Consider the following 14,946-nt stretch of genomic DNA (forward strand, 5'->3'; position numbering starts at 1 on the left):
TGGCAAGACCTCGCAAAACCCAATCGTTGTCGAAGATGAAGGCGCTCAGCCGTCCATAGGCCGTCATCCGCTACAGACAGCGGTGCCTACAAGCAGATTGCCTGTGCCATCGACCGAGGAGATTCTACAGAAACTGGTGAAGCAAAAGAACCTCATACCAATAATGGATGCTCTGATCCGTCTCGTCGCTGGTTCTGCCTTCCCCCCTCCCCCGGCCTCCAGCGCATTTTATAGCTCTTCTACCGCGACCACGCCCGGCGATCAAGCAGGATATTATTCGAGCCCTCAACCATACGACCCATGTCCCTATTCGTACCAACCCTACCCCAGCGGCCACACTTATCCGCCCGCGGCGTCCGCATACCAACAGCCGCCGGCCCCTTCGAGCCAACCTCAAACGAAGAAACGGAAGCTGAATTACGTACCTGCCGGCGCGGATGAGTGGGATGTCCCTTATCCGTTTCCAGAAGGCCAAGGACCTCCAGATTACTACCAGAACTGGCAGAAGGTCAGAGGGCAGCAGCTAGTCGAAGACCTCATTGGCCTTGTGAAGAGCGCAGCGAAAAAGGCAGCAGTGCAGAAGGCGCACGGCGGGGCGCAGGGTAAGACGACCTCGAAGGGCAAACCTGCGATTGGTTCAGTGGAGTACTATCGAGAGAGGGTCCTCAGGCACTACCGGCTACAAGGGAGGTACGAAGGGTATCCAACGCTCCAGCCGGTACACTCGTTCGCGACTGTCACAACACAGCTGCCTGTTCTCCGCGAGACCGCCAAGGAGGCAACTACTCGGGTGTTGCCAAGCATTGAGAATCAACCAGTGACATCAAGAACAGGACAGTTGTCAGCACCATCTGCGGATGCTCGTCACTCCGAAGAGATTATCGTGCCATCAAGATCACCAGCGTCCTCTGCTACGCACGCCTCCGCGGTCGCAACGCAATTCACGCCAGCAACGGAATCACAAAACGCCGCTCGCCTTACCCAACACGAAGGCACACACGCGGCCCCAGCCAGCATGAGCGAAGTGATGTCGGATCAGATCCTCGAGCAAACAACGATCAACACTCAAGGTAATATTGACGAGTGGCTCTCGATTTTGAACGACCTGCTTGCCAGTGACATTCACGCACATTCGAACTCGACGAATTCCTGCTCCATCAATCTTGAGGACTTCGATTTCGCCGCCGCCTTTGATATGACTGGTTTGGCTGCCTCCGCGGATGGGCCTGCCGGTGGATTATCGACAGGGGCGATAGCCGATGCGTCTGCCGCCGACCCAGATGCGCTCGATCTTGACTTGACGTCCTCGCTGCAGCCTGACTTCGCCATTGACCCGGAGCTGTTGGCATTGCCCCATTCTGATCCTCCTCCACATACGGTCATTGGTGCGGAAGAGCAACGTCGGCCAGCGGAGCCGTCTATGCAGACGACAAATATGGCCTTAGGGAGCGGCGCCCCGCCAACGCCTACTTTAGTAGGGTCGCCAATGTCCCAAGCGGAGTATGATCCGCCAACGCCGAATTGGAACTTCCAGTTTCCTGAGCCAGACATTGCGGGTTCCGAGAGAGGAGGTAGCGAAATGAGGGGCGACCAAGGTGGGTCAAAGATTCGCAAAGATCTCAGAAGACAAGTGTTGATCAAAAACGCAAAACGCGCAGACGGGATGGGAGAGGTAGGGAAGTCATCAGAAGACAAGGGCAAAAGGCGGGAGGTTATTGACGTGGATGGCGAAGACTCTCCTATGACCGTGGATCCTGCGACCAGCGGCTCCAGCAGAGAGTCTGAATCCCCGGAGCACCAGCAAGTGCGACAGTTCGACATCCCTATCATGCCGCCGCCGCCGCCTCAACCACAGTGGGCACCACCTTTCGCCATGCTTGACGCCCTCGAACCTTTGCGCAAGACTCTCGAAGCATATTTGCCTCCTCAACAACGCTCGCGCGTCCCGTCATTCCTCGCCGCGCCTTCGGTCGTTGTGCCCCCAAAAGCTCCGAGCACGAGCGTGAACCAGGTGAAGGATCGTGAAGACATCATCAGGCGTGCACGTCTCATGCGATCCCAGCTGGCAGAGGAGATTAAGAGGGCGAAGGTTGAACTGTGGGAGACTGCTATGGAGGGCGGGTGTCTTGCTGTGCTTGCAAAAGAAAAAGAGAAGCTGGTGGCAGAGGGAACGCCATGATGTGCATATGCTATGCATAAATTGATCTCGAAGGGCATTTCGTCAGACAAAATAGCTGTTCGTAGTAATCTTGGTGGACTGAGTGGTGTAGTGTGACATTAATATGCGAGTAGATAGCACGACGACAGAAAGCAAGGCGAGACTCTGCAATATCGACCAAGGATACGCTAGGCAGCCGAGCGTACCAAGCTCTGTCCCGAAGACGACGGCTGCCTCACGCTTTGTCTTCCTCAGTAGACCTGTTTCGGCCCTCAACCTTTGGAGCCATCTCATACTTATCAAAGCCCAGTGAGGCTTGTACGACATCGTTTGGGGCGTCAGGCTCAAGGTGTCCATGAGCATTCCTTCGCGCTCTAAGTAACATATGAGTTTTCAGCAGTAGTATGGCGCCGACTGGGTCACTCACCGGAAGAACGTATAGGAAAGCACAACGTCGTCCAGATTCCGACATGCAGGGTCGTCAAGGATGTCTTTGTCGATGAAAAATAATAGAGGCATGTCGACTTCTTCGCCGGCGAGCAGCTTCTGCTCCTCGAAGCAGAAGCATTCAACCTTGGCAAAGTAGGGGGCAACCTGAGGAGGCTAAAATAAGGGATAACGAATGCTTAATCGCGGCCAGCATACCCTGTCTGGCGTAACATTATACGTCGCAATGCCAATAATATCCTTGTTGGACGTATTCTTCGCTTTGTAGAATGCCAAACTACTCTCTCCGGGCAGTACGCTGATGAACTTTTGCTGAGGGATAAACGACCAAGGGAGCGAATCTGACTTGTCTGCATTGAAGTGCACCTTAATGCGCTTGGCTTCTTCTACAGGAACCATCCTATCTGCCTCGAACTTGCCCATGCCGACCTTGGGTGTCCCGGCGAAGCCCGTCGCAGCACAGAACATACGATAGAGTGGGACGGCGGCATAAGTCACGCCGACGCCAGCAATGATCTACGCATATGCAACTTTGAATGAAGGGCGGGATTCGGGGTGTTAATGGCCACGGGCGTACCACGGCGGAGGTGTACATGAGAAGACTCCTGTTCCGGGCCTTGTACATCTTCTCTCTGTATGCAAAGGCATGCTGTGGTTGGATAGGCCGTTGTGGTGGAGGCTTCAGGGTGGAACTACTCGAGGACGAGGCCGGGCCCGCTTCCGTAGCATACGGCCTGCCTTTGGCAGTTGCAAAATGATCTCTGAGTTTGCTGAAAGACCATGATCTACACTGTGACGTGTTAGTTGTGACTATAATGCATTGCGAATGTCAACGTACAGATGGTACTCGAGAGGACAGACGGGGTGCAGCACACCGATGTCGCTGAGTAGCGAGTCGGACGTGGCGGAAGGAGTTCATGAATGCCGCTCACGGCGTCTACAGCCTCTTGCTCTCTCCCGCCATCCCGACGCCCGACTGTCCGCGGGCCATAATCTCCGCGCACTCTTCGTTCATCACCATGTCCGAGCAAGCCTCTTCTTCCACTTCTGTGGCTCCCAGCAAATCTGCGACTCCGGCTGCCGACGATGTCGACATCGAGAAGCTCCTAAATCGCGAAGCGACGGCGTTCCAGCGTGAGATAGAGGTCGAGCGTATTCTCAAAGCATTCAAGCTCAAGTGCGTCTCCCAGCTCTCTCTCCCTTTGTCTCTCATGCTGAACCGCAGAAAGCCCTTACGAGATACTCGACATAGACGAATCCGCCAAAGCTGAAGAGATCAAGAAGAAGTACAGGCAGCTCTCGCTCTGTGAGCATCTACCCCCACCTTCCACCGCCCATGGGCCGTAGGCTACGCTTCCCTCGAGGCTCGGCGCCCACGTCCCCTGCGCTTTTACTTGAATGATGCCGTTAGTTGAGCGAAGAATGCTAAACGTACGTTACCCGTGTACTAGTCATCCATCCTGACAAGACCCCCCATGCTCGTGCTCCAGATGCCTTCGATCTCCTCAAGAAGGTCAGTCTCTCTCTTAATGGTGAGAGAGGGGCATATACTCATCTGAACCTGTGCAGGCGGAGTCCGAGCTATCCGACGAGGCAAAGCGCGAAGAGCTTGATGCTGTCATCAAACAGGCTCGCGTGGTGCTGCTCAAGGGTATGAACCTCCCGACAACACTAGAGGACAGCGACGCTCGGCTCAAGAGCATAACGCCGTCGTGGAAGCAGCAGCTGCGCGCCAAGTCGAAGGAAGTACTCATTGAGGAAGAGGTGCGCAGACGAAAGTGCGTGTAATCATTCCTGTGCTTGCATACTTCAACTAAGTTGTTGCATAAAGGGCAGTCAAGATGAACCTAGCAAATGAGGGTCTCGAAGCCCGCAAGAAGGAGGAAGAGGTCATGGCAAAGAAGCGGAAAGCTGAAGATGAAGCCACATGGGAAGGTTAGCCCTACTTGCCGTATTCCATTTCTTCGCTCATGTAGGCGTGCGCGCAGCTGGAAGAGAACAGAGAGTTGGTAGCTGGAGATCCTTCACGAGCTCTAAGGGCAAGAAAAAGAAGCAGAAGGTCGCTATCCTTGGCTGAGCCAAGGTAACTGTGTAGCACGCATAGGTATGCTCTCGTTAATCTACCATTAATGTGCTACTTCAGGAACGAGTCAGAGTAGAATTTGTATGATCTTGAGCATTACATCGTCAATACCACAGGAAATTATAATGTGCTTCTCTCGTAGCCAGGAGAGGTCAATCCGACAGCTCGATAATATCATCATCATTGATCACCACCTGCGAAGACCGTTGAAATGCCGTCCGCCGCCTCACATGCCTTGTCGGCGCTAGCACATTCTCTTTCTCGCCCTCATCGTCGTCAATTTCGATGATTTCAGTGTCCTGCACAGCCCGGCCCGACGTAGCAATACGACTGCCTGACGACGTAGCGATACGGCTGCTTGACGAGGGAGCTGCGGCTGACGATGCCGTCACGGACGAGCCGCGTCGGCCTTGTTCCTTCTCGACCTTGTCCAGCGCCGCGAGCATCTCTCCTTCGTCGACACCCAGGTCGAAGTCGTACTCTGAACTGTCGTCTCCGCCGGCCAAGGTCACCTTCCAGTCGGTATCCTTGTTCGCCTTTGACGCTGGGTGAGAGGATTTAGCTACGGACTCGTGCTCTTCGTCACTCTCGGGCAGGAATAAGGCGGGTTGTCGATGTGGTGACAACTGCAGCTCGCTTGCGAGCTCTTTTGCCTTGTCTTTGGCAGCGCCTGAGCCCGAAGCGAAGTACCGAGATACGACTGGTCTGTCCTTCCGAGCCGGACTCGGACTGCGTGCGGGCACCTTGCGCCGGCGAGGCTGCTCTTCGTCGTCGGCGTGGGAGTTGGAAGGCCCGGCCACTGGTAACTTAGGCTCTCCAATTTGCTGCAGAGGCGCGCGGCCCCCCGAGGCCGACGGCCGAGCCGCACGTGTGCTAGAGTTGTTGTCCGAGGCATGCGCCAGTGGTGCTGGGACGGGCTGTGCGATAGGCAGAGAATTGGCGGCGGGCGCTGGGTCTGCGAGAGGTGCTAGGGCGCGGACAACCGTGCTCTCAGGTTTGCTAACGAGGCGCGGCGTCAAGCAAGGTTCCCGGCACGGAATTCAGAATACGTACCCAAGGCGGATATTGAGCCTGCGCATAAAATCACTGTCTTGCATGTCTTGGCGTTCCTGCGTCTGGTACCCTTTAAGAATGACGTTTTTGGGTTCCAGCCAGGCGATCCCCCGGCGAATGGACACGTCCTTTAGAAGCATCTGTCACACAGCGGTCAGTTACGTTTCTCGGTGCATCAAGTTCTTGTCCGATGAGCGGCGTTCGCTACCGAGGTTTCTATCGCGCCGCCTAATATCAATGCAGCGGTAGATGAAAGCCAGAAGCATTGTGGGGAGGAGGGGAGAGAAGTGCAGAGGCTCGCACAAACCCGACTCTGAAGCAGCAGCTCACCTTGTAACCTAGTGGCGTAACCCCGAGCTCGAACTCAGGTATGCGGCGGTACTCGATGGCGTTGAGGACGGTCGAGCCATCCGTCAATTGGAATCTCAGCATCGATCTCGGATACTTGGGTACAGGGCCTTCCTCCTCGCCGCCCTGTCCTTCGTCCTCTTCGTCGGCAAGTCCGGCCAAATCCGCGCGTTCGAGGCGGGCCTGCCGGACGTTCTGCAAACTGAACGCGCTGTGTCCAATTTCGGTCATGGAGACAATCTCGACAAGGACGGTCGGTCCTGTGAGCTTCGTGTTATTGAGGTCCGCGACGTTCGTGGGGAGGCCAGTGCCCGGGAGCATCGAGCCCTCGAGGTTGGACTGCAAGAGCTGTGTCTCGATGTTGTAGAGAATGGCATCCATGTCAGTGGCAGGGTCCAGCTGTAACTCAGATTCGATCCATGAATAGCAGCCTTCGAGCCAGTCCTGCAATATCGAGTGGATCAATCTTAACTCAGGGCGACTAATCTGGCAGCTTACTGGATCAACAGCTGGCCTAGAATAGCTCCGCTTCAGCCATTGTACAACCTGCGGGGGAGGAGGCATCTAGAACGTGTCCTGCAAAACTCGAGCTCAGAAGCTATCGTCTATCCCGCCAATCCTGAAGCTGTAGATTCTATCGGAGCTGGTTCTTTGTATGGAGAAGGCGTGTGATGTCCAGCGCGTTATAGGGCTGCAATCAGCTAGCAAAATGCAGTAAGATGTATGAATTATTCATTTTCCGTGATGCTCACGCGCATTGTGGCGGATATGTGATGACGACTGGTGGTGGTTGCGGCTTACTAGGCTTGGGGACTGCCAGGCGCTCGATTGACTCGCGTCGCGTCGCGTCCAAGCTTACAAGCTCGCATCCGAGTCGCGCGCGCTGCAGCCAGTCTCGAAGCCTGAATATTCGAATCCTGATCAAAGTACTTCTCACTCGATCTCTTGTCCGAGTTCCTGACCATACAAGTGTTAGCAATAGTTCCATATTCGCCTTTGACCTTGCTGCACCAGCCCGGATTACAATCTGACCGGTTTCCCAACGCGGCTATTCCGGCGATCAAATTTCAGCTGTATACCAAAGTGTGTTTCCCACGGCCCTTCTGCTGTTGCTCCCGACGTTTCACGATGCGGCATGGCCTCTCAAGGCAGCACTCTCAAAATTCCTTCCTCCTACAAGTCTTCCGCCGGCCTCATGCTACTCGTCGTGCAAACAAACCAACGTGCTGTCCTCAAAATGAACGTACCGCGAGTTGTTTGGCCCGCTAACAAGTACAAAGCTCCAAAGTCTATAAAGTCCTCTGCACTATGCTTTCCACCTTAATACTTCTTATACTCGTACTACCACTGGCATTATTGTCTATCATCATGACTGTCTACTATTCTCACTTCTTCATGAACTCGACGGAAGGTCCTGACAGTGAGTGCATCCGTCTACTGCTAGCTGCATACTTTTACTTACTGTTCCGGTTTTAGACGTGCAATTTTCGCACATCAGGCCTACCGTCGGTCTTGGTCTCGGATTGCCGTCCGATACCATGACCACCACGGTCACCGCGCACGTCGGGCTTGGCATCCACATTGACTGCTGGTTCCTTGACGAGGACGATGCAGAGACGCCGTCCCCTGTGTTCGCAGCCCCATCTGTACCGACCCCTTCGCCAGACCATGCTGCTGTTATTCGCAGCAGTATTGCGACGGTTGGACTGGGTATAGATATTCCGGGGTGGGACATGACAGAGTGTTGTGCCGTCTAAGGCAGTACTCGCACTGTTCGCGTTACACTATGTTACCGCATGCACGACAATTCTCCCAAAAAGAATGCATGCAGTAGCGTTGTGACGGGTAGTCCTGCTCTATTATTTAAAGACGCAGATGAATGCCAAGAGTGCTAGTCATTCAGTAGAGAGCTTCATCTTAGACGTCGCTTTCTCATTATATCATCATATTCTATCATCAGCGCTATAACTGGATGATACGTGTACATTTGAGAGATTTGGCATGACAGCAAACGGCGTCGATCAGACTCTCGCCTCTATTGTTGAGCATTCCCGCCTTTACGTTCGACAAAGGGCTAGCTGGTCATTAGTCACTGGCCACCAACCACCTGTCGTTAGGCGGTTGCAGCTCTCGGCATGTTCGCATATACTGTTCGGCCGACGCGATAAAGCATGCGCAGTGTGCACCTCTTTTCCACCGCCGCGGCGCGCTGGCTGGTCACCATCACGGCCTCGCTACCCGTTTCGCTGATGTCAGACAGTGCAGTATTTATATCCAGCATTGCGGGGCAGGACGGCTCGCGCATTCATTTCACCTTAGCAACGTACGTGGATTTGCTCTGCAGCACCGCGATATTACTCATAGATCTATCGAACGCAGAGACTGCCAGTGCTCCCCGCATTGATAATTCTGACGCACATCAATTTATACTCGGACTAGTTAGTGCGCTGTCATTGCTTCTTCTGGCCCAACACTCACCGAGGTACTGCAGGCAGACTTCATAATGGGAGAGGGAGGCAACGTTGTGTTAATTAACGGTACCCCGTATGATTGGGTCAAGACCAACGAACACTCCTACCAAATGGAAGTTTGGTCGTTCCCAGATGTGATTCCCGCAGGTGACGCCACTCCTGTGATCATTAAAATTCTAAGCTTACACTACGACATCAGGCCAAATGCGCCTGGTACACGTTGAGTGGAAAGAAGGAGTTTTAGTCCGTGAATCCGACGATGCTGGCGAAGCCAGCTATGTCTTGCAAGGCACTTCTAGGACCTTTCAGTTGCAAGCGCGGGCTCCTCACGGCAAGTATAATCTTCAGGTCTACTACGACGGTATCTCCACGGCAAACAATGCGCGGGGTAGCGTCGTCAAGCTTGGTTGGAAACACGACGGAGACGTCGTCTTTATCCTCTCGGGACGCGACGGGTGCTTTTCTTCCACGAACCCTCCATCCGACTGGATGCATCGTAACCTGTCCACCTTAGGAAACCGACAGTTGCGTCAAATTTGCATTCCTGGATCGCACGATTCTGGCATGAGTATCGTCGACGGCAAGACGCCTTTGGCGAACGAGAACAATGTCATCACCCAGACGGCCTCTATAGCGACACAGCTGTTTCTGGGAGGGCGGTACTTCGATACTCGCCCGGTGATCGCAAGCGGCCAGTTCAAGACGGGACACTACTCCGGCATCGAAGTCCTAGGCTGGCAGGGGGCGGACGGACAGAACTTCGCGCAAATCATCGAGGAAATCAATGCATACACCGCCGAAAACAAGGAGCTGGTCGTGCTCAACCTCTCGCACGACCGCAACACCGACCACGGCCGTGAGTTCAAGCCGTTTACCCAGGAGGAGTGGGACCGCCTCTTCGAGCAGCTCTCGGCGCTCGACCACCTGTACGTCGCGCCGGACCCGGAGAAAGTCGACCTCACGCGCCTGACGCTCAACGATTTCATCGGGCGCGGCGAGGCCGCGGTCGTCGTCATCGTGCAGCCCGACGCGCCGGACATCGCCCTCGGCGACAATGCGCAGCGCGGGTTCTACTTCTACAAGCAGTTCGACGCGTACAACAGCTATGCGGACAAGGACAGGCTCGAGGGCATGATACAGGACCAGCTCGAGAAGATGCGCGCGGTCCGGACGGGCCCCAACGCACAGCTGTTCCTGCTCTCGTGGACGCTCACGCAGGCGGTGCAGGACATCGTCTCGGACGGCAGGATCCTGACCCTTGCTGAGGAGGCGAACCCGGCGTTATTCCGCCACTTGCCGTCCGCGGTCAACTCGCAGACGTTCCCGAACATCTTGTACATCGACGACTTCTCGCACTCGGACATCACGGCGTTGGCTATGGCCATTAACGACATTGCTATCCATGGAGAACAGTGAGGGGCGTGTCTCTCGTCCACCTCGGTCTGCCGCTCAGCCAAAATCCATCCCCAGTGTACCCCTCCGAAAGCGTATGGCCTTAACGTGCCATTTGGTTTAGAGATCATCAGATACAGTTCTTTGCTACGAGGATAGACGAAACCACCATAAGGGTGCTGTCGTTAAATTTTCAAAGCTTTTGTGGTTTAGAGATTCTAGATCTACACTCAATACATTTCTCCTTGCTGTTGTACACGATAACAACCATACTTTAGAGTTTTTGCTGCACATCTATGCCAACTGCAGGACCCCTTGCGTCCCGGTTCAAGATTGTCTCGCAAATCTCCTTGCACAGCTCGTTCAACACCATTCCAACGTACTCAAAGTCGGATATCTGCAGCATACACTCTCAGTCGCGTCTTTTACGCAAGAAAGAGAACATGGAGCTCACTTCCGTCCACACCTGTACCGAAATCCGACACCACGCTGCACCACCATGATAGTATGTCCCGGGGTACGTGTTGTACGTCTTGAAGAATCGCTCCTGGCAAAGTTTCAATATTTTCGCCTTGATCTCCGGTGTGAAAATAGCGCTGGTGTTCGGGCCAGTCTCTTCGACAGGGAGCGGGAGCTGGACGTTCGTCTAAGCGGCGACGTCAGACAGCGTAAATGGGAAGGAGCAGAGGAACAGACCATGCAGAGCGTAGCCTCGCCTGTCTCGTCCATGACTCTTGTCCCGAGGATCTCGGCAAGGCGTTTTCCGCCCTCAAAGGCGAGCTTGTGGCAGTACGCGTTGATCTTCTCTTCGCCTCCAAGCCACCGGCGGAATGCAAGAGCTGTTTGTTCAGTGTCAGGATCGAAGGTAGTGCCAAAACCACGAAGGGGCGTACCGTGCGGAACGCTAAGGTATGGAACAAAGTCCGCGGTTCCCGTCCCTGCGACAAGCATCAACCGTGTCCTTGGCAAGAACGGGGCGGCGACGACTGACACTCGTGCTGCAGTACGAACTGTACGTCGCCAGTCTCACGGATGCGGTCTGCACCAGGATAGTCATGCGACGTGGGGATGGACGACTTGATGACATGCTGGTTCCTTCAGGGGAAGAGGGAAGAGACTGAGCAAAAAAAGGGGGCACACGCCGCGCGACGAGAGCGCCAGGATCGCACGGCGCACCTCTTGGGCGCATACAGCGCCGCACACCCGCGCTTGGCGTACAACCACTTGTGGCAGTTCGACACCCAGAAGTCGGGCCGCGCCGCGCGGAGGTCGACGCCGAGCTCCTGGCCGAGGCTGTGCGCGGCGTCGACGACGCTCCACACGCCCTCCTCGGCGCACACGTGCACGAGCGCACGCCAGGGCAGCGCGACGCCCGGGTTCGACGCGATCGCGTCGAGCACCACGACGAGCCGGTTGTGCCGGCCGTCGAGGCACGTGTCGCCCGCGCGGATGTCGAATGGCGTGCCCGCGCGCGCCGCTGCAGCCTTGAGCGCGCGTACCTCGGCGCGGAACGCGGCGACGATCGCGGCGTGCGTCATCGGGAACGTGAGCGTGAGCGTGTGCACCGTGGGGTGCGGGCCCTCGGAGCGGTCGGAGACGTACTGCACGGTGCGCGCGATGCCGCCGTAGGTGATCGTCGCTGCGAGTGGGTACGCTGAGATCGACACGCCGCGGTGCGGGCGGTGGAAGCTCACTCACTGTCGAGAATGACGTCGCCCTCGCGCCATTCGATGTTGCGCAGGATGGTATTGAGGCCGTGCGTCGTGTTGGGAACGAAGACGATCTCGTCGCGGTCTGCCCCGATGAGGTCCGCCACCTGCGCTCTGCACTCGTCGTGTAGCAAGAGAGAACAGCGACTGAGGAGAGGCACCTACCGCGCCTTCTCCAGCATGGGTATGCATATCGCCCGGTGGAACTTGTCCGGGTTGCTCTCCGCGAGCAGAGACAGCTTGTGGCACTCTGTAAGCACGGGCAGAGGTAGCGAGCCGTACGACCCTGCGGGTGCACCGTCGTCGTTCAATATGACTCCGCCAGCATGGGGGAAAGTACCCACCGTTGTTGACATTGACGTACTTCTCGTCGAAGCCCCAGTACTTGCGCATGGCATGGCCGAACGGAGGCGGCGACGTGCTGGGATCGTACGTGAACCCTTCCGCGTTGTCCATGACCGCAGGGGCAGGACCGCTGTCTATGTAGTTGCGAAGAGTGACGCGAGCAGACATTGTGAGTCAGACGTGGTGGGAAGATATAAGGCAGTTGGTAAGCCCAGGTCTTCCTCGCGGTTCGCGTCCCACGGACTCAAATGCCGAACCAGAGGTTTATACAATATTAATGAAGACGGGTAGTAACGCGCGCTTCGCGACAAGCTTCAGCAGGAAACTCTCGTACAGTATTCGCGACTTGGTTTGAGCGCAAGCCTCGTCGGCAAAGGCAAATCCGCGTCGCTCCACACGCGGCGGCGTGCCATTTATGTAAGTACGATCAGAGCTGTGATCTTGATCTAATCTAAGATAAACTCGCTGATCGCCCCACGCAGCTCCTCCTGACTCATCCTCTTCCCGCCCGAGAACGCGACAGGCTCTACGAAGCCCGTGTCAGAGCTCTCGTCGTGCAGCGCGCTGCCTAGAAGATACGAGGAGGCCCACAACGGCACCGAGATTCCCACCGACGGGCTTGTATGTGAGGGGTACAGTGCCGGCGCGGCGCGCGTGCCCTTGCTCGTCAGTGTTGTGTGGCAGACGTAGCACAGCAGCGGCGCGAGCGCATGCCCTGGCGGGTCAGGAACAGAGGTGCCAGCTAGAGCAACGTCGTCGTGCGAGCGGATGGCAATGCGCGCCTTCCACGCCTGAACACCCTCCTGCGCCGGCCTGTACGGCGTGACGTTAGTGCGAGACCCAATGGTGTAAGTGGGAGTGCTAGTCTTACCGCTGGCAAAGCAAGCACTGTCCAGAAGTCGAGCCCTTCGGCGAGAGCTTGCCACACGTGCGCACAATGGTCGACACCGTCGAAGGGTAGTCGGTCTCGAGTCCTCTAATGAAGTCTATAAGGGTTTTCTATCAATCGTGGGCACCATTTTACAGGACCGGTCATACCTTTCGTCAGCCGGCCGATACCCGGCTTTGCCCCTGGCCATGTCCACTCTTCGCGGCCGATGACTCGTAGCCGCGACCACCACGCCCACACGCCACACTCTTTCACGCTGATGTCCTTGAGGGGCCGTATTAGCCGAACAGACCCGATTTTGGAGTTTTTAGCGAGGCGTGCGTCGGGGAACCACTCTTCCTGCATCTCCTCTTTGACGTGAAAGCCCCCTCCCTGAGACACGTTTGAGATTAGAGAGACTGCGAGGCTGGTGAGGGATGTGCCAAAGAGAAGATGCGAGGAGTTGGTATTCAGAGCGGTGTGCTGGAGAAGAACGCGGATGAGATTATTGAGTGTAGTAGGAAGAGCCGTGGGTGTAGGTAGCGATGCGAGGTAGGCTTTCATGGCGGAGAGCGGGGTCTGAGTACTGCTGCCTGTCGTGACAAAAGGTAGCACTACGAGATGTCAGTACGAAGTTGACGTCGATATCAAACCGAACGCACTTTCATCACTGAGGTCCACAACAACATCACCATTTGAATCCTCGTGAAAGATGCTATTCCACCAAGAAGAGTCGAAGGCGTCTTGTATTCGGAGGGAGATAAATTCCACCCCTTGGATCTGTTCGACTAGATTCTTGACCTCCTCGGTTCGGTCTTTCGTCTACTTCATCCAGTTGAACAAGCCGCCGAGATTGACATAGCGCAGCCAACTACTCACCCCTAGAAGAACATCGCAACATTCAACATAGCATACATGGACCCTCTTCCAGACACGCTCGTTTCGTGGGTGGTCTCGCCCTCCATCCGCAGTGAGGAGTGTAGGGTCGGGAGAGACGTAGCAGCGGTTCACAAGGTCGAGTAGCACGGTTGATCCAAGTCCTCCTGAAAAGGCTACGAGGAGATTTCCAGTTGGTTTCAGTGCAGTACGTCGTGGTCCGTCAGGTTTCGCGTTGACATATGGCTCGAGCGAACGCCTGAACTTATATGTCATCTGTGGTATGAAGCACGCTCTAAAAACGTCAGTGGCTTGTTGTACATCTGCGAGGTGACGTACCTGCAATACACCGCATGCCTGACAACAACATTGCCGGCGTTCTCTTTGCACTTGACACAAGTTCGTGACTTGTCGTACTTGCGCTTTCCTACAAAAGCATGAGCTGGGGTGGTAATGGGAGCGGCGAGTGACCTACGAGGCATGATAGCGTCTGCCTCCGCTGTCGGGTTTTCGCATGACATGACTGCAATGCCAGCCCTAGGGTGTCGGTGAAGCTACGGTGAAGTCGTAGCCCGTGCCTCTGCGAAGCGCGTAGCCAAAAAAGTGATGGTGAGCACGTGACATAAATATGTCGCAATATCGGACGCCACAAAGCCAAGTAGCCAACCGGTGGGCGTGATTGATTGAGCGCTCGAGCTCTGAGCTCTAGCTTTCCTTCTTCGTGCTGTCCCGCTTACTCCATCCCTCCGAACTGCAGCGCAAAGGGGACGTCCTGCTCGAACTATCTTCGCCTGCTGCTGTTTGGTAGCAGCTCCGCGACCAACGTGCTAGTACTGGTTTCACTGCTGGCCCTACTATGGGCTCGCGCGTAGAACCGCTCAAGTCTTACGACCACTTTAGGGTGGCGGAAGCGCGGGTGAAACGCGCATGGACTCTGAACATCCCCGACGACGAAGAATACTAGTGCTAGCGATGCTGTACTAAAAAACGCGTCTGCTCGCAACAGGCACTCTGGAGACATCGGCGCGGGAGCCGACGCTTCGACGGGCACGACCCGATTCGGGATTCAACACGATTCGTCACTTCACCGGCCCTTTTGCGAATCTTCCAGGCACGCTTTGCAAGGGGGACATGAAGCAAGGACTCGGACGAAACGCGCGTGAACTTTCAGTATCGTTACAGTCAAATTCGAGCTG

The 14,946-nt window shown here is 55.6% G+C and overlaps 7 protein-coding genes across 7 annotated transcripts; 3 read left to right on the forward strand and 4 right to left on the reverse strand.

Annotated features, from left to right (window-relative positions):
* Positions 1-1,632: 1,632 nt before the first annotated feature.
* Positions 1,633-3,464, reverse strand: PHACADRAFT_117099 (uncharacterized protein). The gene is made up of 5 exons (XM_007393540.1): positions 3,444-3,464; positions 3,183-3,395; positions 2,804-3,121; positions 2,586-2,752; positions 1,633-2,532 (listed from the first exon to the last, which is right to left on the reverse strand). Exons 2-5 carry the CDS (start codon positions 3,228-3,230, stop codon positions 2,394-2,396), a joined length of 672 nt encoding a protein of 223 aa, XP_007393602.1. The 5' UTR covers positions 3,231-3,395; positions 3,444-3,464; the 3' UTR covers positions 1,633-2,393.
* A 64-nt stretch (positions 3,465-3,528) lies between these two features.
* PHACADRAFT_140077 (uncharacterized protein) lies at positions 3,529-5,704 on the forward strand. The gene is made up of 6 exons (XM_007393541.1): positions 3,529-3,782; positions 3,835-3,911; positions 4,057-4,118; positions 4,175-4,383; positions 4,437-4,540; positions 4,594-5,704. Exons 1-6 carry the CDS (start codon positions 3,625-3,627, stop codon positions 4,680-4,682), a joined length of 699 nt encoding a protein of 232 aa, XP_007393603.1. The 5' UTR covers positions 3,529-3,624; the 3' UTR covers positions 4,683-5,704.
* On the reverse strand, positions 4,841-6,653 carry PHACADRAFT_193408 (uncharacterized protein; the record flags this gene model as incomplete). The annotated part of the gene is made up of 4 exons (XM_007393542.1): positions 4,841-5,687; positions 5,742-5,881; positions 6,072-6,533; positions 6,588-6,653. 4 exons carry the CDS (start codon positions 6,651-6,653, stop codon positions 4,841-4,843), a joined length of 1,515 nt encoding a protein of 504 aa, XP_007393604.1.
* Positions 6,654-7,567: 914 nt separating this feature from the next.
* On the forward strand, positions 7,568-8,015 carry PHACADRAFT_252496 (uncharacterized protein). The gene has a single exon (XM_007393543.1). It carries the CDS (start codon positions 7,628-7,630, stop codon positions 7,844-7,846), a length of 219 nt encoding a protein of 72 aa, XP_007393605.1. The 5' UTR covers positions 7,568-7,627; the 3' UTR covers positions 7,847-8,015.
* A 577-nt stretch (positions 8,016-8,592) lies between these two features.
* Positions 8,593-9,976, forward strand: PHACADRAFT_90426 (uncharacterized protein; the record flags this gene model as incomplete). The annotated part of the gene is made up of 2 exons (XM_007393544.1): positions 8,593-8,707; positions 8,760-9,976. 2 exons carry the CDS (start codon positions 8,593-8,595, stop codon positions 9,974-9,976), a joined length of 1,332 nt encoding a protein of 443 aa, XP_007393606.1.
* A 174-nt stretch (positions 9,977-10,150) lies between these two features.
* On the reverse strand, positions 10,151-12,125 carry PHACADRAFT_252498 (uncharacterized protein). The gene is made up of 9 exons (XM_007393545.1): positions 12,006-12,125; positions 11,827-11,947; positions 11,651-11,775; positions 11,129-11,591; positions 10,944-11,047; positions 10,846-10,890; positions 10,649-10,791; positions 10,407-10,598; positions 10,151-10,349 (listed from the first exon to the last, which is right to left on the reverse strand). The coding sequence occupies exons 1-9, from the start codon at positions 12,115-12,117 to the stop codon at positions 10,227-10,229; spliced, it is 1,428 nt and encodes a 475-aa protein (XP_007393607.1). The 5' UTR covers positions 12,118-12,125; the 3' UTR covers positions 10,151-10,226.
* Positions 12,126-12,452: 327 nt separating this feature from the next.
* On the reverse strand, positions 12,453-14,271 carry PHACADRAFT_193412 (uncharacterized protein; the record flags this gene model as incomplete). Its single annotated transcript, XM_007393546.1, has 7 exons — positions 12,453-12,819; positions 12,878-12,992; positions 13,045-13,488; positions 13,537-13,696; positions 13,754-14,045; positions 14,090-14,177; positions 14,226-14,271. 7 exons carry the CDS (start codon positions 14,269-14,271, stop codon positions 12,453-12,455), a joined length of 1,512 nt encoding a protein of 503 aa, XP_007393608.1.
* Between the last annotated feature and the right edge of the window lie 675 nt (positions 14,272-14,946).

Source organism: Phanerochaete carnosa (assembly GCF_000300595.1).
Source record: "Phanerochaete carnosa HHB-10118-sp unplaced genomic scaffold PHACAscaffold_3, whole genome shotgun sequence".
In the NCBI taxonomy this organism is placed as follows: Eukaryota; Fungi; Basidiomycota; class Agaricomycetes; order Polyporales; family Phanerochaetaceae; genus Phanerochaete; species Phanerochaete carnosa.